Source organism: Lagenorhynchus albirostris, chromosome 1, assembly GCF_949774975.1.
Source record: "Lagenorhynchus albirostris chromosome 1, mLagAlb1.1, whole genome shotgun sequence".
NCBI lineage: Eukaryota > Metazoa > Chordata > Mammalia > Artiodactyla > Delphinidae > Lagenorhynchus > Lagenorhynchus albirostris.
In genome coordinates, this window is record NC_083095.1 from 25,244,594 (window position 1) to 25,267,467 (window position 22,874).

General features: G+C 40.0%; 3 protein-coding genes and 1 pseudogene across 4 annotated transcripts in view; 3 read left to right on the forward strand and 1 right to left on the reverse strand.

Annotated features, from left to right (window-relative positions):
• The window catches only part of SNW1 (SNW domain containing 1), a 36,016-nt gene extending 29,226 nt beyond the window's left edge, over positions 1–6,790 (forward strand). Inside the window, exons 11-14 of the mRNA XM_060126910.1 lie at positions 2,308–2,404; positions 5,401–5,518; positions 5,860–6,023; positions 6,100–6,790. Of these exons, the coding sequence (XP_059982893.1) occupies positions 2,308–2,404; positions 5,401–5,518; positions 5,860–6,023; positions 6,100–6,298 (578 nt within the window). The 3' untranslated portion in view covers positions 6,299–6,790. The remainder of the gene's footprint in view (positions 1–2,307; positions 2,405–5,400; positions 5,519–5,859; positions 6,024–6,099) is intronic.
• SLIRP (SRA stem-loop interacting RNA binding protein) lies at positions 6,791–18,176 on the reverse strand. The gene is made up of 4 exons (XM_060127028.1): positions 18,054–18,176; positions 10,665–10,723; positions 7,353–7,460; positions 6,791–6,903 (listed from the first exon to the last, which is right to left on the reverse strand). The coding sequence occupies exons 1-4, from the start codon at positions 18,148–18,150 to the stop codon at positions 6,832–6,834; spliced, it is 336 nt and encodes a 111-aa protein (XP_059983011.1). The 5' UTR covers positions 18,151–18,176; the 3' UTR covers positions 6,791–6,831.
• Positions 12,516–13,199, forward strand: LOC132519232 (RAD52 motif-containing protein 1-like; annotated as a pseudogene).
• A 76-nt stretch (positions 18,177–18,252) lies between the features above and the next one.
• ALKBH1 (alkB homolog 1, histone H2A dioxygenase) overlaps positions 18,253–22,874 on the forward strand; it is a 29,789-nt gene continuing 25,167 nt past the window's right edge. For both annotated transcript variants that reach the window (XM_060127729.1, XM_060127778.1), the window contains exons 1-2: positions 18,253–18,449; positions 20,704–20,812. In XM_060127729.1, the coding sequence (XP_059983712.1) occupies positions 18,258–18,449; positions 20,704–20,812 (301 nt within the window). In that variant the 5' untranslated portion in view covers positions 18,253–18,257. The remainder of the gene's footprint in view (positions 18,450–20,703; positions 20,813–22,874) is intronic.

The window sequence follows — 22,874 nt, forward strand, 5'->3', positions numbered from 1 at the left end:
GAGTGAGAAGACTAATTCTAATTCAAGAAAATTATGAGGGTAGTTTTTCTTTCATTAATAAATCCTAGACTAGTGTAATTATTCAGTTCATACTGAGCACCTACTGTGTGCAAGGCTCTCTTCTAGACACAGAGTTTTCTACTAGACAGGTAGGGGGTATAGCAGTGAGCATTTTAGTGAATGTAGATAGACCAAAAAAAGTTAGTCATATAGTATATTAGAAGGTGATAATAGCTATGGAGAAAAATAGAGAAGGAGTATAAAAGTGCCAGAAGGAGAGAGTGGTTGGAATAGGCCTCACTTCTAAGATAGTAACATTAGCACAAACACTTGAAGGAAGTAAGGAACTGAGCCATGTGGATATCTGAGGGAGGAGCATCCCAGATAGAAGGAACAGCAAGTGCAAAGGCCCTGAGTTGGGAGTGTAACTGGTGTGTTCAAGGAAAAGCAGGAGGCCAGTATGGGTGGATTAGACTGAGAAAGCTAAGCAGTAGGAGATGAGGTGTCAGAGTAGTTAGGGCAAAGTGGCCAGGTCATGTATGCCTTCTAGTCGTTGTAAGAACATAGCTTTTACTTCAAGTAACAAGGGAAGCAATTCGAAGAGTTTTGAGCAGAGTGACATGATTTTGCATATGTTAGAAGGCTATGGAATGGTCATTTGGAGAAGCAGGGAAACCGTTTGGAAAGCTATTGCAGTAATCCAGATGAGAGATAATAATGAGAGGTAGTGAAAACATGGTCAGTTACTGGAAGTATTTTGGAAGTAGAGCTGACAAAATTTGCTTATGGATTTGGTAGAGGAATGACAGAAAGGGAGTCAAGGATGACTAGAAGTTTTGATCTAAATATTTGAGAAGGATTGAGTTGCCATTTACTAATATTGAGAAGACTGCAGGGGGACGATATTTGGGAGGGAAAGATTAAGAGTTTAGTTGTGGACATGTTAAGTTTAAAATGGAGGTGTCAAGCAGACAATTTGTTATAGGAGTCTAGAGTTCAACTATAGGGAAGTAACTAAGGTTATAAGTAGTAATCCACTTCCTTGAATCATATATATATGTCTTAATGAGGCAAGATTTAAAAAGCTACCTGTTGTAACCTAGCCTCTGAAGGTAATTCAGAGTAAAACTTCCCTGTATCTAAGTTCTCTAAACTGATTAAAAAACAAAAACAAAAAACAGAATGGTTCTTGAGAAATTAGTTAAAAATTTTAAAAATATCTTGCCAAATATTAATAAAAGCTAACGCTTATTGAGTGTTTATTATGGCAGGCACCACTCTGAGCACTTTACATATATTACCTTATATAATCCCTACAGCAACCCTATGCAGTGGTTCTGTTATTATCACTGTTTTACAGAGGAGGAGACGAAGTCTCAGAGGGGTTAAGTCATCAGCACAATTTCACATTTGCTAATCTGTTGTAGAAACAGGATTTGAATCCACACAGTCTGGCTCCAAAGCTCATGCTCTACACTGTATTCCTTCTATATCTACACTATATCCCTTCAGCCTGGAGAGGTCAGAGAAATGAAGATAGACATAAACACAATAGATACAGATCAAGGTGCAGCCAGCCCCAATGTACCATGAGCAAAAGGTTCTTTATTCGAAGTCAGTCTTTGAAAATATAAGGATAAACTTTGCATAATTCTTTTTTCCTGACATTTTATTATGAAAATTTTAAAACACATAGAAAAGTTGAAAGAATTGTACAATGAAAACCCATATCTCCACCACCTAGATTCTACAGTTAACATTTATTTAAAAACTATTAGCATTGCTAAATTTGCTTTATCACATACCTACCCAGCTCTCTCTCCATCTGTTAATCCACCATACTACTTTGATGTGTTTCATAAAGATAGTACACTTTATGCCTAAACACTTTAGCTGCATGCATGATTCTGGAATTCACATTCAAAAATTAAACGAATACTGTTGGATTTAAATTAATTGCAAGTAAGGTTAAAAGGGCTGAATGTGAGTACAAAGAAATTCATGGATTTTTCTGTCTAAGGTTAAAGAATATTCTCTTGTTCAAAATATTAATGGGTAATATAGTGATAAAATAATTTTCAGGGCTTCCCTGGTGGCGCAGTGGTTGAGAGTCCGCCTGCCAATGCAGGGGACACAGGTTCGTGCCCTGGTCCAGGAAGATCCCACATGCTGCGGAGCAGCTGGGCCAGTGAGCCCATGGCCGCTGGGCCTGCGCGTCCGGAGTCTGTGCTCCGCAACGGGAGAGGCCACAACAGTGAGAGGCCCGCATACTGAAAATAATAATAATTTTCAACTGTGTCCACACAGAGGATGGGGAGGCACGTGAGAGGGATGAAATCCGGCATGACAGGCGAAAAGAGAGACAGCATGACCGGAATCTTTCCAGGGCAGCTCCAGATAAGAGGTAGGTACTATTTGAGATAAATACGAATTATGAAGAGTGGCCTCTGTGAACCTTTTAGAGAGGAGGTTTAGTGCACTAAGACGAGTTTGTTTCTCTCTCTTTCCTCTTCAGGTTGATAACTTAATAAATCAGCACTTATTTTCTTGCACTTAACTGCTTACTCTGTCTTAGCAGAAGAAGTAACTACCCATGGAAGTTATCTTTTCTTCCATTACCTTGTAGAGTCAGCTAGAATTGAGAATGATGGGGATATAGAAAAGGGAATTGAGATCATGTTTGTGAATAGAAAGTTGAGGATATGCCTGTTCTGGTCTGTTCTTTTCCTGTTTCAAATGGTGAGACAAATTTATCATGTGCCTATTCCTCTAGACAGGAAATAAGCTTCTGTACCTTTATTTAGATGCTTTCACGTGCAGAGTACTGTACCAAGTACAGTGGGGAAGAAGAGCAGGTTTTGTAAGAAGTGAAGGTCAGCCTCTTTTCATGAGCAGTTTTACTTAAAATTCAGAAAGACAGAGCTGTCATTTCAAATTACTTAGGAAAATTGACAGAGTGCTCTTAGTAAGTACAGACTTGTATAGAACAAAGGAAATACATGTATGGAGACTGGGAATAAAGTAGGGATTAGTGAAGTTTGTGGTTCACCAAAGGCCGAGGACTGAAATTGCTGAAACGTTGAAGACATGCTGTAATACAGAGGTGGAATTCTGAGTAAGGGTTAAATGCAAATGTAAAACATTTTCTTTCCAAATAAGCAGTTTTCCATGCTCTCATCCTCCTCTGAGCTGATACAATCTATTTTTTCAAGTCATATCTACGACAGATTCCTGCTGGTGGTGTTCTTTGTTGTTTAATGGCATATTTCATCTCCCTGATGAGTGAAGTCATAGGGAAGCAGAAAATCTGAATTTAGAGTTGTGTTTAAACGTACAGTGTAGGAGAGAGGAACAAAGTATGAAAGTGCACAGTTAATGACACTCTTAGTCTGAAATTCCTAAGCTGCAAAAATCAAAATGGCTCTGTGGATAAATTGAGCCCTTAAAACCAGTAATGTAACTATGAGAATTGATAACATAGAAAAGCTTTAAACTTGTGATTGTATGAAAATTAGATTGTCTATAGAAATCATTTTAAGACCTAAGTCTCTAGTAAAATAAATGATGATGGTTACTATGGTATCACTGCGATGTAGATTGCATATGTACTGAAACAGCAGGGGAATTAAGTTAATCTGAATGTCAAAAATCTTACTGAGTAATCTAGTCATTGACATGTTTACCTCAGAATTCTAATAGAATAAACTTACTAAGTGTGGTTAGGTAAAAGAACTGACTCTAGCTTATTGAAAATGATTCATGTGATACATCTAATTTGCATCTACTCCCCATAACCCTTTATAATAGCAGATATAGACCATAGCAGTTTCATATCTCAGCATGCATTACAAGGTGATTGCTTGTATTAAAGACTTCCGTATCAAGAATGATTCTTTTGAGAAAGGACAGTCTCTTCAATAAATGGTATTGGAAAAACTGGACAGCTACAGGCAAAAGAATGAAACTAGACCACTGTCTTACACCATGCACAAAAATTAACTCAAAATGAATTAAGGATTTGAATGTAAAACCTTAAACCATAAAATTCCTAGAAGAAAACACAAGTAGTAATAAGCTCTTTGACATTGGTCTTAGCAATGTTTTTTGTGAATCTGACTCCAAAGGCAAAGGAAACAAAAGGAAAAATAAATGGGACTATATTAAACTAAAAACTTCTGCACGGTGAAGGAAACCATCTTCAAAACGAAAAGGCAGCCTACTGAATGGGAGAAGATACTTGCAAATCATATATCCAACAAGGGATTAATATCTAAAATATATAAAGAACTCATACAACTCAACAACAAAAAAACAAACCCAATTAAATGGGCAGAGGATCTGGATAGACATTTTTGCAAAGAAGATATGCAGATGGTCAACAGGCACATGAAAAGATAATCAACATCACTAATTATTAGGGAAATGCAAATTAAAAGCACACACCTGTTAGAATGGCTGTTATCAGAAAGACAAGAAATAGCAAGCATTGGAGAGGATGTGGAGAAAAGAGAACCCTCATGCACTGTTTGTGGGAGTATAAATTGGTACAGTCAGTATGGAAAACACTATGGAGATTCCTTTAAAAATTAAGAATAGAACTACCATATGATCCAGCTATTCCACTTCTGGGCATTTTTCTGAAGAATACAAAAACACGAATTCAAAAAAGTATATGCATCCCTGTGTTCACTGCAACATTATTTACAATAGCCAAGATGTGGAAGCAACCTAAGTGCCCATCAACAGATGAATGGATAAAGATGATCTGGGGCATGTGTGTGTACACTAGAATACAACTCAGGCATAAAAATGAAATCCTGCCATTTGTGACAACATGGATGAACCTTGAGGGTATTATGCCAAGTGAAACAAGTCAGAGAAAGAAAAATACTGTGTGATTTCACTCATGTGAAGTCTACAAAAACAGAACAAAATGAACAAAACAAAACAAAAACAAACTCATAGATACAGAAAACAGATTGGTGGTTACCAGAGGGGAAGGGGGTTGAGGGATTGGTGAAATGGCTGAAGGTCAATTGTATGGTGATGGATAGTAACTAGACTTTTGGTGATCACTTTGTGTAGGGTATACAGATGCCAAATTATGTTGTAGTCCTGAAACTTATATGTTATATACCAATTTTATCTCAAGGAAAGAAGGGTCTCTTAGCAGTTCTTTTCTGCTATCATGAAGGCTTAACTGTAAAACCCTATCTCTTATAATCATGTATCTGAAATGCCTTAAGAGCTGCCATCCTGATGATGCATTATCAAGGAATATATATATTCACAAGATGTGAATGTACATATTTACTCTGCTTCTGATATCGATTGTATTTAAGTGGAAATTCAACTTGTTTGTGAAGAATTTTCAGTTTGTGACATGGTATTTCAAAACAGGTCGAAACTGCAGAGAAATGAAAATCGAGATATCAGCGAAGTCATTGCTCTGGGTGTGCCCAATCCTCGGACTTCCAATGAAGTTCAGTATGACCAAAGGCTCTTCAACCAGTCCAAGGTACAAAGAGTCTAGAAATAGCATATATTAGCTGTTATATGAATACCAATCCTCAGGGAAAAGGAAATTAACATACTAGTATCCTCCAATTTTAAAGACCACTATGCTAAAGCAGTCAGTTGTTAGTGAGCACCACACTTAACCTAAGAACCCAAAGCGGGTATGAACAAAAGTTAATGGACTTTGTGACTCTTCTTTAATGACCTTTTTATTTGCAGTTCAGATTACTGAAAATGTGAGCTATAAATGAGCAAGGGTTTTTACTCTTCACAAGAATGTAATCAGATTCAACTTTTAATAAATAATAACGTACATTTTTAACATCCTCTATTTTTCCACAGGGTATGGACAGTGGTTTTGCAGGTGGAGAAGATGAAATTTACAATGTTTATGATCAAGCCTGGAGAGGTGGTAAAGATATGGCCCAGAATATTTACAGGCCCAGTAAAAATCTGGACAAGGACATGTATGGTGATGACCTAGAAGCCAGGATAAAGACTAACAGGTACCAAGGCAGACAGTTTAGTTTGTGTCTGCACCAGTGAAAACAAAGTAGTTCATGGTCGTTTCTTTTTCCTTAGATTTGTTCCCGATAAGGAGTTTTCTGGTTCAGACCGTAGACAAAGAGGCCGAGAAGGACCAGTTCAGTTTGAGGAGGATCCTTTTGGTTTGGACAAATTTTTGGAAGAAGCCAAACAGCACGGTGGCTCTAAAAGACCCTCAGATAGCAGCCGCCCCAAGGAACATGAGCATGAAGGCAAGAAGAGGAGAAAGGAGTAGATACTTTCTTCAGAGTGAATGAACTATTATTCATAACCCTAATGATGAAAGTCATATAGGGGAACACTTTGTAAATGGCCAGGATGAAAACAAAATCTGGGTGTCAGAGCCCAGCACTACTTTTTATTATAGGAGAAAGGGGGGGATGGAAAAATTCTACTTTGAATTATTTAGTTTTTTTTAAAGAGTGGGTTGTGTTTGTGCTTTCTCCCACCTTTTGGCATTTACAGAACATACTGCCCCACACATGAAATTAAGGCCACTTCCCTTTCGAGTGACATTAGTACTTTGGGGTTAATATTTTGTCTAAGAATGACTGCTTACAAATAAAGTTAGCCCAACCACAGTGCGTAGAAAGAAGGATGTTCACATATTGGAAGTGTCCTGCCAAATGATGTTGGCCCCTGTTGTGCTCTGTTTTAATTTGGAGTGGGGAAAGTAAGCTCTTGCTTGGTGCAACTATCTGTTTCCAATAAAAACATTTAGACAGAATTTCCAGTTTTGTTTACTTTATTTAATAGGCAGTGATGTTCTCAAAAATCTCTCTCTTCATCAGATGTTTGGTCCCCTTGCAAAGCTTTGGGTTTTTGAGCTTGAACATGGAGCTGGGAAAAAAAAGCAATCACATAATAAGCACTCTAAGGAAAGGCAATGTCTGCAAAAACATTAAAACTGAAAACTGTTGTTTTATTAGGGAGTCAGCACCAGGAAGTCAAAGGATGTTATTTGTTCCTTGTACTTAAGACTCGCTGAACTTCAATTAAAAATTGTAAATCAGTCTGGCCCAAGATCACACAGTAAGTGGAAAAGCCAGGATTTCAACCAGGGTCTCCCTGCTGTTTCCACCGTTCTGTGTTGCATATACCTTGCTAACCATTAAAGTGTCTTCTTGTACTTCCCTTTCCAGACCTTTTAGAACTGGGCACTCTCCCACCACCACCATTCTTTAACAAACATTAAATTACACATCTTCCAAAGTCCCTGTCATTTCACACTTCTGACCTATTTAACTGATATACAGAAAGCTCATGACATGATACAGAAAAATATTTACCTTTACTCCATCAATAACGTGATTTTCCTGTTGTAGTGCATTGTGAAGTTCTTCTTCTGAAGAAAATTGAATCCAACCCATACCTCTGTGAAAGCCAGTCTCTTTGTCCTAAAAATTCAAAATTTAGGAAGAGATTAATAATCATGAACTTGAGAAAGTTTCCAGGAGTTCCAAATCAAACTACCAACTTTTTCATCTGCCAAAATGGAGTAAAACACATTTTAATAAATATAAAAAACCCTGCTTTAATACAAATACTCTCCTATTTACCCAAAGCTTAATCTCTTAATCATAACACTCTCTCTGCTTCTCTACCGCCACTGGAGAAATAAAATATGAGTAAAGAGCTTTCTCTGTCATTCTAGATATAAACCATTAACAGCAACAGTCAAGCGAAATTTTGATCACATAAAGAAGTACTCTTCCTGTTTCTAACTTCTTCACTTCTAGAAACTAGAAAATTAACCCTTAAGACCTAGGTGCATTTCTAGTAATTTCTGAGATTAACTACCCTCATCACAACTACCATCATTATCATCACATGCTCCTAATGAAAAAGGGAAAAAAAGTTACCCTTATTTACCTAGTTCTAGACTTCTGGTTAATTTAAGCAGTTCTGCTACTTCCCTTTGTGCAAAAGACAGAGTGCTTATCATTCAACCTATACATCAGATTCTATATGTCTTATACATCAGAGATTCTAGTGTGCTTAGACGTACCCCGCCCAGCCCTCCAGCCCTTCTATGTAAAAAAGGCCAAGATGTCTATTCACTCAATGTACATCATCAGTCTTGTTACAAAGTTATGTTGTGCTCTGCCCCCAAAAACACATTCTTGGAAATTGCCCCCATATACCTGGAAGGTAAGTTTATAAGTATTAACCTAGAACACAGGAAAAGTTTCTGTTAATGTCCCAGTGATTCACTCCTTACCTGAGATAGGACGATTTCTAAAGCACTCTACTCCAGGTGGCCATTTCCATTTGTAAAGGCATTAACATTTTTGTGCTAAAATTTAGATACTATGTATCTAAAATTGGAACCTGCATTTCTAACTTGAGTACAATGAACTTGTTACTAGAAACTATTTTTCTTCCTGTTACACATTACTTAATTTTCCCAAGAATCAAAACCTCATGTTTAAATCTAAAATCTGTTAACTCTGGCTCCTAAATTCTTTTAAGAGGGAAATGGCAACCAAGAAAAATGTTACCTTTTGGAGAAACTTTATTTTTTAATATTTTTATTTATTTTTTGGCCACGTGGCATGTGGGATCTTGGTTCCCCAACTAGGGATCGAACCCTTTGCCCCCTGCAGTAGAAGCACGGAGTCCTAACCACTGGACTGCCAGGGAATTCCCAAGAAACATTTTTTTTAATGCTCTTGAAAAAATACAAAGTTCATCACTTTTTTTGGGGGGGAGGGTACACGGACCTCTCACTGTTGTGACCTCTCCCGTTGCGGAGCACAGGCTCCAGACGCGCAGGCTCAGTGGCCATGGCTCAAGGGCCCAGCCGCTCCGCGGCATGTGGGATCTTCCTGGACTGGGGCACGAACCCGTGTCCCCTGCATTGGCAGGTGGACTCTCAACCACTGCGCCACCAGAGAAGCCCAATTTCATACACTTTTAAAACTATTTTTTATGCTTATAGATTTTCATGTCTGTAATACACATGCTCATTTTTTTAATCAACTATAAATCCCATTGTATCAATGAATTAGTATCTATTTAACCAACCCCACTGATGAACACTTAGATTTTCCAATTATGATATTATTAAACAATGCTGTTTTGAACATTCTTGACCTCACATTTCTGTAGAATAAATTCCTAGAAATGGAACTGCTAGATCAAAGGCAAATTCTTACTGTTAATAGATTTTGCCAAATTACCCTTCAGTGAAGGTATCAGTTAACTTCTCAACAATTTCAGTACCAGTTTCCCTACACCTTTACTAGCACTGGATATGCGTAATCTGTTAGATCTTTGTAAGGCAAGTAACGTTTAACCAAGCGTTAAGAATTTAAGTTGATACTTTACCACAGCCTTTTCAGTGCCATGAGGAAAAAAGCAGTTTTAGTGAAGCATGTGTAAATCTGTGTATTCACATCACACACCCCAAAAAACAGTAATCTAGAGTCCACAGAAAAAGACAGCCCAGGATAAAGTAGAACAAATCTATAGATTGATTTTTTTAAGACTTTTTTTTGGAATTAAAGGACTCCATTACTTTTTTTTAACTTATTTACTTATTTATGCCATACCCCGAGGCTTGTGGGATCTTAGTTCCCCCACCAGGGATTGAACCCACGCCCTCCACAGTGAGAGCACAGAGTCCTTACCACTGGACCGCCAGGGAATTCCCTATAGATTGATTTCTGAACCCTCATGAGGAGGCAAAGAAAATGTAACAAATAGAAACACACACAAAAAGCACTCAACTCAATGAGGATAAAGGTTAAAATATTCTCCACCAGTTAGTTTTATGATAAAATTATCCTCTACTCTCTGAAGTCCTTATTACAACACTGTAATAGACAAAATTCCAAAACAGCCCCAAGATCTCCATGTGTCCCACCATGTTGACCCTGTATAATCTCTCCCCTTGAATGTGGGCAAGGCCTATGACACGCTTCTAACCATAAGAATATAGCAAAAGTGATGGGATATTGCTCCCTTGATCAGGTTATACAGCAAGGATGATGGCGTGTCACTCCAAAGACTACATTATAAAACTATCTTACCAGACCAGAGAAACTCCCTTGCTGACTTTGAAGCAAGCTGCCACATGGGAGAGAAGCTGGCTAACAAGGAACTGCAGGCAGTTCCTAGGAGCTGAGAGCAGCCTCCAGCTGAAAGCCAGGAAGATAGCAGACACCCCACTCCTACAGCTGAAAGACTGATTCTACCAACAACCTAAGGGAGCTTGGAAATCAATCGTTCCCAGTTGAGCCTCTGATGAGACTGCAGCTCCAGCTGACACCTGATCACAGCTACGTGAAACTCTGAATAGAGGACCCAGCAAAGCTATGCCTGGACTCCTGATCTGTACAAACTGTGAGATAATGTATGTGTGTTGTTTTGAGCCATTAAGTTTGTCATAATTTTATGCAACAATAAAAAACTAACACAAATACCTCAAATACCTAGGATAAGGTTTATTTTTTTAAAGCAGTATCACCCATAATTTAATCAACAAAGACTGAACAGCTTCACTTCATTACAAATTCTATAAATTGATGCTTTCACACAAAAAAATCAAGAATTAGAGGATAACATTATTACTTTTTTTTAAAAAAGATAATACTCACAAAAGGAACAGTGCACTTTCGTACATGGCCAAATTGTGAAAAGTGTTCTCTCAGTTCACCTGTGTAAGAAGAGAAAACTATTAAGAGTTGTTAATTTTGTATCCTCCATCCTAGATTGATATAGAAACCAAAAGGGCTCCTAGAGCTCCCAAACTTCTTGTGAACAGGAGTTACTTTGTATTCCCTTGAAGCCTTAAGATCTAGGAAATAGCTATGGTATTGATTATAAAATTGTAATGTACTAGATTTGGGAAGGTGATGAGGTGGGAACATGGACAGATAAATTGCTGAGTTGACTGTAATCTTCATCCCCAGCAAATACTGAGTGTCTTCACCACACCAGGTACTGTGCTAAACGCATGGATTATAATCCCTCAGAAGATTACACAGAAGACAGAAAAACAATTACAGTACAGCATGTTGTTAGCTATATATTTCCAAATAAAATCTCAATTTACTTGCCTTTCATTATTTACAGTTTACATTGGGTTATATCGTTGTTACTCTTAAGTTTGTTGAGTCGACCCTACCTATCCTTCCTGCCTTACTTCCCATTGCATGCCCATAGTTACTTTCTAGTACAACAAATGAAAATCTGTGTATCTGTCCTGTGGATTCCTGTCTTTGCCTGCTGTTCTTTCCCTTTAACATGTAGTAATCCAATCTCCTTTTGCCTAAATTGTATCTATCCTTCAAGACCCAGGCCAAAAACATTCACAGATTTTATTGGGCTCCTACCGCAAAACAAGACAACATACTAACCCTGTGAGGCCTCAAAGATGAATAGTGGATTATTTTAAAGATCAAAAACTACATGATCGGCGTGCCCGCGTCCAGGAAGTGTGGGGTGACACTGTAAACGCTGGGGTGAGAGACTAATGTGTGGAAACTCTGCACCCCGCACCTGCTGCAGTAGCTGTGCAGGGCTGGGTGGGTGCGGGATCCGTACGTCATGATACTCTCGGCACCCAGGAAGAGCGTGAAGCGTGAGACTGGGACGAGGAAGTGTGGGTGCTACTTTTCCTGCACAGCCTGCAGCTGCAAACCAGAACTCACAGGTTTGCAGAGGCCCAGGCTCAAATTTAACCGTGCAGCAGTGGCTCACCCCCAGTGTAGTTCACCAGGCCTGGGGACTCGAAGGTGTCCAACAAACTTGGCCGTATGCATGCAGCTGAGGCCTCACAGCTTCCCTAATGTCTCCAGCACTCTGGCTGCGCGCCCAGGTGTATCTCATTGAAGGGGACACGGAGGGCGCCGGCAGCTTCGGGGCTTGCTGCACACCTTTGGAGCCCGCCTCCCCCAGAGCGTCTGCTGAATCCTTACCAGATCCCACCTGGCCGCCGCTGGCCTCCTCCCCGCCGCGTGGCTGCCCACCCGGACTTGGATAAGTGGGTACCGCGTGTCCCTGACCGGATGGCTGCGCAGATGGCGGCAGGATCCCCGGTTTCCTTTTGGCCCCGAAGCTGAACGTTCGCGCTGCTCCTCACTCTGCCCAAAGTGCCTGCAGCCTTCAAGTATGTGCCCACCGCCCTTGGTTTCCCAGTAAGTTACTGAGCAGCCTCACTGCATCAGCCCGACTGACCACTTGTACTGTGAAGAGACCCTTCCCTGGCCCTGTGAAACAGCCTTTATTGGCCTGCGACGCTGGCTGAGCCCATCAGCTGCTCCTTCTCCTAACTACTGTTGTCTGTTGTTGACGCAAACCAGCAGCCTAACCTTAAAATACTGAAACACTGAAAATACTGCTGACCTTTTAGCTAGCAGGCAGCAGCAGGCAGAAGAGTTCAAAATAAGCATTGTTGAGGCGCAGTCCGCTTGCGCCCCGAGCCGCGCACGCGCGGTGACGGTAAAATGGTGGAGTTGGTACCTTTTGCGGTTCCCATCGTGGGTGACAAAACCTTGCTGGTGTGCTGAGCTCTGGACCCACGGCCGAGGCCTTGTAATCTTCTCCCAGTTTGGCCTTCTGTATTCGGTCCGAGTCTTCCCAAACGCAGCAGTGGCCGGTCCTGGGTTCTATGCCATCATCAAGTTTTATTCAGCAAGGGATGCCCGCAGAGCCCAAAAGCCATGCGTCCAGAAGCAACTTTTTCAGACATCTCCAGTGAAGGTTCGTCTCGGCACCAGACAAAAGGCGGTTCAACATAATACGCCTGCCCTAAACAGCTCCAGATGCCAAGAATTGGCAAATTACTACTTTGGTTTCAATGGGTGGTCAAAAAGGATCATCAAGAGGTGGTGTTGCCCTCCCACGAGTGCAGGAGTCCCGAAGTTGGCATGGCTGAGGAACCTTTGGATAACTTGCAGGAAGGGTCATTATCATTCCTTATGAAAAGGAAGGTAACCCAGAAGGTTGCTGTTCAGAAGGCTATGAGAGATGCATTCCAGAAACTGCTGACTGTGGTTTTAGAAAGTGGTAAAATAGCTGTGGCATATAGACGGTGTGAAGAGGTCACAGATGCTAGAACCGAAGAGGAACTACAGGATTTAATTCAAGTATGTGGAGATAAAAACTCAAGGGGTACACAGCCAGTGTAGCCATAATTCAAAACAACCAGCAGGATTTGGAAGACTTTGGCATGTCTACTCAGCTCTGTCATCCTTCGGAAAAGGTGAAACTCTGAAACTGCTTTGGAGGCAGGGAATTTCTAGGACTTTTCCAAGTCCCGAGCCTTGTCTAGGGCCCCTTATTTGAAGTTTGGAGAGCAGGATTGAGGGCCATCAGTGTACGTCTACAGTTGTGGACACAGGAGAAGACACAGGCCTTTTAGAACTCCCCTCTAATAGAATTGCAGGGATTTGGGAAGAAAGTAACTATGGCCTTAAGTGTGATTATGCTAGTGTTTAAAAACTATTCATGCCTTTCAAGTAACGTATATTACCCAGATCTCAGCATCTCATATATATCTTGTGTTAAATATTTTGCCGAAGAACCTTTCTGTAAACCAATTATATGGATGCCTCAAATTAGGGATTAAGTTGTCAACGTAATTTCTAAAAGAAAACATTAACGTACTGCATATAGGATTTTTATTAAAAAGGAGCAAAAAATGTGTTTCATGTCATTGAGAGCTTAATTTGGGGCTAGATTTCTGATTATTTAACTCACCCCAGTGTTGCAAAGTTTGTTTCGAAGGGAAGAAGGTAGAGAAAGAAAAGGTGGTTATGTTCTGAAAAATGTAAAAATTTTGCAAGTTTTTCCTGTACAATATAATTATTTTAATTCAATTTAAATCAGTCAAGGAAACTTCAGACGTATCCATGTTTGGGCTTTAAGAAGTTTAGCTTCCTGTGAAATGTGAGAGGAAAGGATTCCGTATTGATACTAAAGATTTCGGAAACCTGATTATAACAACAGATCCTTTCCTAAATGAGGCCAATTTTGGAATCAGTTCCATTTAGAAACCATTATGTGCTAGGCACTGGAAATAAGATGAAGCTCCTTCTCTCTTGGAGTTTAGGTGTTAAAGGTGTACCAGACAATTAAAAAGGACTAAAATTAAATAGATTATGAAAAGGACTGTGAAGAAAGTAAATAGGGTGCTAGTTACAGTATTTCAAGAAAATTGCTTAACATGCTGACTTTAACATTCTAAGTGTCTTCTCCATGTGTGCACACAGGGTAGAACTCTGAAAAGTGACACTGTAGTTTTTTCTAGGTTAATGGCTCTGTTGAGACAAGGTGGGATGTGGAAGTTTGCCCATGCTAATTTAACGGCCATTCACTTGCTTTTAGACTCTCTTTCCCAGAATGAATTGCTCACCTGCCCCAAACCCCTTCTACAGAAGTTCTGGAGTCATCACTGATTCAGTGGTAACCCCTAATAACAGAGTGGTGAATTAATAACAAGACGTGAATACTGAGAGTTTGGAGGAAATGGCAACATTTTATTTTATTGTTTTTTATTTTTTTAACATCTTTTTTGGAATATATTTGCTTTACAATGGTGTGTTAGTTTCTGTTTTATAACAAAGTAAATCAGTTATACATATAAAAAAAATAAGCATTGTTCACCTAGCAGAGTCAAACTGAGGCACACACAGACCTTCCGGGATGTGAGTGTGTAGTGTGTGAGTAGCTGTGCTAAAGTTGGGAGTAGTAAAGGTGATGACCCACAATACTATGTTAAAACACACCAGTGGATCCATAGAGAAACTGGATGTTAACCTCAATATAGGACAAAAAGTCACTTATTTAAATTTGTTCTCTAAGAACAGGAAGTAAAAGAAGAAACAATACATTAATTTGTCCATCTCTACCAAGAACAAATTAACAGCTCTGGGAAGCATAGATAGGAAGCTGAACCTGGAGATTGATGTGATCATTGGGCATGGCCAGAGGAGAGACCCCACAAAATGAACATAGATCCTCTTCCCTGAGGTGTAACAGTTAAACAGTGAGGAGTTTTCAAAAAATTGCTTCCTGAATTAGGTAGTGACATCTACACATATTGGCTGCAACCAGAGATGTACAAATCCACCCACAATCTAAATTCAGTCATTCTTAACATTTTGTCATATACACATATCTATATGCATGCATATATATGTAGTTTTTCAAAAACATTTTAAGTAAGATACACACATCAGTGCCATTACGTCTCTCAATACTTCAGCACTCCTGTCCTAGGAATAGACATAATTTATAGCCACAATATCATTATCACACAAGTCAATGATAATTTCCTAATTTCATCTAACTCCCAGTGTAATAGGGAAGAACTTTTGTATTCTATGACAAGTTAATCACTAAAGGGATGTTGCCTATAAAGCTTAAATTATACATAATGGGGCTTCCCTGGTAGCCCAGTGGTTGAGAATCTGCCTGCTAATGCAGGGGACACGGGTTCGAGCCCTGGTCTGGGAGGATCCCACATGCCGCGGAGCAACTAGGCCCGTGAGCCACAACTACTGAGCCTGTGCTCCGCAACAAGAGAGGCTGCGATAGTGAGAGGCCCACGCACCGCTATGAAGAGTGGCCCCCACTTGCCACTAGAGATAGCTCTCGCATAGAAACAAAGACCCAACACAGCAAAATAATTAATTAATCAATTAATTAACTCCTACCCCAACATCTTCTTTAAAAAAAAAAAAAATTATACATAATGGCCCATCTCTGGGAACCCTGCCTCCCTGGTAATGAGTGTTAAGCTAAAATACCTTTGTTTAGCTCATAGGAAATGTCCGGACCAGGCCCACCTGTGAATGGCTGTTCCAAAGAAGAAATTAACACATCCCCTCCGGAGTCTGGCTGGAACCAGGGGTTTACCCGCTTCCCTTTCAGCATAAAAGAAGCCTGAATTTTAACTCAGGGAAGGTGTTTCTTTGGAACACTAGTCCACCGTCTTCTTGGTCTGCTGGCTTTCCGAATAAAGCTGCTATTCTTTGCCCCACCCAACAACTCATCTCTCAATTTACTTGCCTGTTGTGCAGTGAGTAGCACAAGCTTGGACTTGGTAACACCAGTATATATTTTAAACTTCCAAATTGTTTCCTAAATGTGTTTTTAAAATGTCCCCCCTCAACACAGGATCTATTAAAAATCACACATTAAATTTGAAAAAAACAAAAAACAAAAAACTACATGATCGCTTTCTCTTCTGTACTACAGTGCTTGTACTTTCACTGATTTACATTTCATGTTACCTGTTTCACCACCCTAGTTCATTTAAACCTCACTGGTTCAAAAACTGCCTATATTTGTTGTTTGTAAGTCTCCTCACCCCCACCACTATACCATAAGCTTGCCAAGTGTTTAGTCCACTATGTCCACAGTGATTGGTACACAACAGGGCAATATTTGCTGAATGAATAAATAAATGTCCAGTAATCCTTCAACCAGCCACAGGGGCTAAATTTCTGTAGTGCTCTAATAGTTGATCAAACCAGTTGGCAAGATCAGGCTCTCACACAGAACATATTACTGGAGGATAAACAAAATAGTTTTAAACCAGGTATTAAAAGTTCTAGAAAACATTCACTTCCAAAACAAACTAGCTCTAGAAAGTAACCCTTTTCCCAAATTACCTACAACTGTTATGGAAAAACAGCTGCAAACACCAAGAACAATGCCTACCACATAACAGATACTCCTTAAACATCTGCTGAATGAATGAACTGAGAGAGACTGTAGTCAAGGTCGTATTTTATACACTCTTTAAGGATCTTGAGCAAGTTCATTATGGTCTGGAAACGCATCTGCAAGATGCTTGCAGAAACCCCTCGGCCTTTCCAGTTTCACAGGGCCTAAAGCAAGACATTCTGCTGGGTGTGGTCTGAGAAGGTGGGGCACAAACTGATCTATTTCCCATTCTACTACCCACACTCATTCCATTCCTTGTTTAAGGGAGCTGACCTGATACCTGAATGTCTGCAAAAGTGACCACGGATTTTTAAAGTTTTGTAAGCATATGTAAAAACCTTAACTCAAAACTGCAGCTGACAAAAATCAACGTTGGTGAGAGATTTCAGTACTGATTACTCCCAGCCCTCTATCTCCAACCTAGGCCTCTCCCATGAGCTTCAATTTTTGTAATCATGAAAACAACTATCATTTATTGAGTATTTACTCTGTATTGAGCACAAGTCTAAGCAGTTTACATATAAATTCATTTAATCCAATCAACAATCCTAGGAGGAAGTTATTATTGACTCCATTTTGTAGATGGTGAAACTGAGGCACGGTAGTGAGCCCTTTTCCCCAGTTACTTCCGTTAGTCAGGTTACACAACTACCAAATGGCCAAGCTGGAACTCTAACCCAAGGAGTACGGCTTCAGAGTGCATTTCTCCATCGATACACACCGTCCTCTGTCCAACTAACGGAGACCTCACAGGTTTTTCAAACTAAACACATTTAAACTTTACTCCTCATCTTCTTTCGATGTGCTTCTCCTACATTCTAACCACGAAATTCACCAACGCTAAAAACCTGTAAGTCATTCCACCCTTTCCCCCATCCGTACTCTTCCCCCATTCAAGCCATCTGTCGATTTTGTTTGGTTAACATAAGTGAATCTGACCCTTCCTTCTATCACTACCCTGAAATCCTCACTTTTGAACTAAATCACTGAAACTACTTTTGCCACTTTGAATCCATCCTCCACCCTGCCGTCAAAATAACCCCTTCTAAATCGTTAGTCTTAAATTTCCAAGTAACTAAACCTTTAAACTCCGAAAGGCTAGAGACCGTGAATACGTGCCCCAAAACCTCAAGGGGAATCCCTACACGGCTAATTGCAAACAAACTTTTTTTCTACTCAGTGGCTTGCTCAGAAGCATACTCAGCCGCCTTAATCCAACCGCCACGCTGATTTAAGTGCTCCGCAGAAAGCAAGGTTTTTCAGGATTGCTTGGACCTAAAACTTCCGCCCTTACTACATCTGCAACTCACTCGAGGCCGCGGTCCATGGAATTTTTCTGACAAACGCAACCGGCCGGCGGATATTCGTACGCAGTGCGACCGCTCTCCTTGCTGCCGAAGCCGCCATCTTCAGAATGAGAGACCTCCAGTGACCTGAGGTCACGACCCCGGAAGAACTTGCCTGATCCGGAGCACGGAAATCAGCTTCCGGGTCAAAGGAGGCCGGGCAGCGAGATGGGGGAGATGGGGAAGATGGCGGCCGCCGTGGGCTCTGTGGCGACGCTGGCGGCGGAGCCTGGGGAGGACGCCTTTCGGAAGCTTTTCCGCTTCTACCGGCAGAGCCGCCCCGGGACCGTAGACCTGGGAGGGGTCATCGACTTCTCGGTAGCCCACGCAGCCCGCGGCACGGGGCCTGGTGCCCACAAGGTACGGAGAGAGGAGCGGCGCGCACCTCCCCGTCGCCACGCCTCGCTTCTTGGAGAGGTTTCAGTGTTCTCCTATCCTCTTTTCGCTTCCAGACTGATGGTTATTGAGCGATCCCCGCCTTCCATGGGTGCACAGTTGAACTGCCCAGAAAGTATCACACTTTGGCGATGAAGGGCTCTATTGACCATTTTTCCACGCAGCTATTCCTGGCTGCGGCCTCGGTCAAAAAATGCTTGGGAATTGGTGTTTATTACTTACATTAACTGTCCATTTGAATTTGCACCTAGATTTGTGTGAAAACCCGTAAATCGTGTTCGCAGACGTTACGGTAGCGTTCTACAGCTTGAAACCAGTTACCCGAGTCTTCCTAGAAGCCGTTGTCCATAAAAGGGCCTGTCTTCTCTGGGACTTTTAGAAAGAGGGCATTGAAAGATTCTGAGATAATCCCTCCAGGTTGAAAGTAAAGGGCAACTGAATCCAAGCACTATACATTATTTCTACCTTATTTCTGCATTATTCCTCATGGAAATTGAAGAAAACATGGGGAGAAGGGGAGGGGACGCAGGGAGAATCACAACTATAACGTATGTTTCTTTTCAGTCGCTTTAACACTGAAGATAGATCCCTAATTTGCCATTGGTGTTGTCCACAGATGGCTGGATGAGGCATTCTTTTCAAGCTTAGTAATAGATCTCAATAAAATTGGAATGCTATAGTAACATCGTATTTATCTAGAACTCAGCTTCTTAGAAACTTCATTTGTTAGCAGAGATGGCCTTAGAGTTGTCAAAATAACATAGAGAAAGTCCAGGAATAGTGTACTTGGCTCATGGAAGAACCCCTCAGACTTTCATTCAACTCCTTTTGCCCATATTTTACTGTAATACTTACATAATTTTAAAATGTAAGCCACCTGAGAAGGGGACATTGTATCTGGCACAGTACCTAAAGCAGTAAGTACACAGTAAATGCACTATCTATTTAGTACATAAAAACATGGGTAGTATTTCATTCTCCAGCTCAAAACAGATTAAAAGTAGCAAATTAGAGAAGAAGAAAGTTGCTATTAATAAGACATCAGATGAGAGCAGAGGAGAAAGTGATGGCTAACAGTCTGACAAGGGAGGAAGCAGACAAACTTTAAAAGGCTGAGAGGTTTGATTCAGCTTAGAATATGATAGATTAGGTCCACAGACTTCTTTCCAGTTTGAGAGTGTTGCTTAATTACAGTGCAGTATTAAGTAAGATCTATTTAAGAAATCATTATGAAATGTTTGAAATAAAAACATTCTGTTCTCTGGGTACTTGAAAGAGTTAGGTGGTCAGGACTCTCAGAGAGTTTCAGATAGCCATTTCATTATAGAGACTGGGTATACAGCAGCCACTTGGTGGTGGTTTGTCTGGAAATCTGCACTCTTGGCAAAGTTAACAGATTAAGAGATCATCATATCTTTTGGGGAGAGAACATTGGAGGTATTCTAAGGCAAGCCAGACCCTAAGTTTATTACTAATGTAAGAATAGTTTGGTTTTTTTTAAATATCCTTAGTTACTTTAGTGACTGAATATTGGATTTCTCAACTAGTTTAATGAGCCATCCATAAGATACTCTTAAATGCAAAGAAACCTTCATAGGCCCCTTAAAAGCTTAATTTTTAAGTAACTAACAAAGACAAAAAGTTACAAGTTTCATTTTGAAGCTCCATCTAAGAGAGCAAATATTGTACTTCTAGCAAACAGGATTCCCAATGTTTTATTGAACCATTTTTTCTGAGTGGTTTGAGCACTCACCCTCCCCAGCCTGGTGTTCCTCATAGCTCTGTTTAAGCACCATCTGTGTACAAGTTCCTCAGGAGCATTACTGTTAGCCCTAACCGAAGTAAATAGCATTGTGACTTAGAGTATTCCATATACCAAACACCTTTCATAATTCAGAGTCCTATAAGAAATCACAAAGGTGTGGTATCATAGGAAAAGATAGTCTTAAAGGCCAAAGTCAGTCTGCTGCTCATCACTACTTCAATTTTTTATAGCTCTGTTGTGTTTTTTAGTACATAGCTGAGGAAACTGAGGTTCTAAGAAGTTAAGTGACTTATCTGAGTCATGCATTAAGTAAGTGATAGAGCTAAGTTTAGTACCCCAAACTTAGGACTCCTAACTGCCCCATATCACAAATGCCTTTAGAGGTTTGAGATTCTCACAGTTAATCTGTAAAATAGCTCTAACCCACTGACTTCTGTTTCCTTCCTCTGCCAGGTGGTCAAATCTCACCTAAATGTGTCCTCAGTCAGTGACCATGATGCGTACAGAGCTGGACTTCAGCCCGTAAGCAAGTGGAGAGCCTACGGTCTCCAAGGCTATCCTGGTGAGTGCAGTTGAGCTCAGAAGGCAAAATCAATCATTTGTCTAATTTTGGAGGAGGAGTTATAATCAAGTAAATAGACAAAGAAGAAAACTAAACACACAAATGTTCCACTCCCAAACCCCTCCTGAATTCTGCCATGTCTAAGATTTCCATTTATTTGGCATTCCCAAAGGATAGAACAGGAGTCAGTAATGCCTGCCTTATAGTGCAGAAAGTGACAAACCAGGTACGAATCAAAAATTAGGGCACTGACTCTGGACTCCTTGCTGCAGCTCTGAACATCTACTCTGGCAAAAGAAGCACTTTGAATTGATAGAGTAACTCATAATGTTCATTCAAGTTGCATAATCCCTACATTCACGAATGGCATAACAACTTAAAAATTGTTGCTATCATCAAGGCTGAATTTTTGAAAAGAGAATTGAGGTTAATGAGATCAAAAGTCCTAAAAGACTAAATAATCTAGAATTTTGAATTTTAGTGATATCAGGTAGTTCATTTTACAGGTAGAGAAATTAATGATGAAGAGTGGGTAATGTTATTAACCCTTTTTCTAGGCTCATGGGACCATTGTGTTGATAGATTAATTATCATGAATGATTTAGAAAATTTGTAAATGCCTTATTTGGCCGAACGATTTTATATTTGCATCCTGTTTCTAGAAGACATAAAGTTAACATTGCACTTGTGATTTCAAATATGGGTTAAAAGCAAGAAAAATTCCTTTAAAAAAATTAATTTTCGTTGTACCAAGGGCCAGGTCTGTGTTACAGTTATTAGTACATTATCAGCACTGAAGTATATGTTGATAACATTGGAAAGGGTAACAGCTTTAAAACTTTTATAAAAGGCCTTGTGCACTTTAGTTCTATATTAAAGAACTAAAGACCAGTTCTGTGTCTGAAGTCACAAAGAAAACAGTTGAATGGTGGCTTTTATATATGAAAGCATTGCTCTTCATGAGTTTGAGTAAATGAGGAGCATACATCACCAGTAGTGTTTTGTGCACCTTTTGTTCTTGAATGCTGCTCTTTACCTTTCAGGCCTTGCTCCTGTTTTCACGGCCATGTTTCTGTTGTTGTGCCTTCTTCCCTTAACAGATTGTTCAGACTACAAAGTTATCAATCCCACTTCGGTTTTCTGTTGTCCAGATTGGAGTATACCTCATTTTATTGTGCTTCACAGATACTGTTTTTTGTTTGTTTGTTTTTCTTTTTTACAAACTGAAGGTTTTTGGCAACGCTGCATTAAGCAAGTCTGTCAGTGCCATTTTTCCAACAGCATTTGCTCACTTTGTGTCTCTGTCACATTTTGATAATTCTCGTAATATTTCAAACCCTCCACCAGCAAAAAAAGTTACAACTCATTAAAGGCTCAGATGATGGTTAGCATTTTTCAGCATTATTTTATATAATTAAAATAAATTAATTAAATTTTTTAATTAAAGTGTGTTCATTGTTTTTTAGACATAATGCCATTGCACAGTTAATAGAGTACAGTAGAGCATAAGTATAAGTTTTATATGCACTGGGAAACAAAAAATTCATGTGACTTGCAATATTTGCTTTATTGCCGTGGTCTAGAACCAAAGTCGCAGTATCTCTGAGATATGATTGTACTTGCTATTTGAGGTTTCCTAGGACTTCACACTTAAGCCACATCATTTGAGTTGGTACCTCATTGTGTTATGTTTCCTGCCATTGTAAGCTGCATTTAATTGAAGTACAATGTCCAGAACATGGGAAAGGAGTCTCCTCTTACTCTGACTTGATCAGAAGGATTATGTTTACTTCCGGATCCTGCTTATTCTGAAGGAATCTGAGTATACCACAAGCTGTCCTTACAAGAGTGAGCAGGAAGGTTATGGGTCTGAAGACCAGAAGCTGAGCCTGGGGAAGAGTAGACCTGAGTGGGAACATGACAGCATCAAACATTTGAAAATTTGTTGTACACAAAAAGGGGTGGGAAGCAATGCATACTAGTGATTAAGGTCTGACACCAGACTACATGGCTTCACGTCCTGGTTCTGTCACTTCCTACTGTATGATCTTGGGCAAGTTTC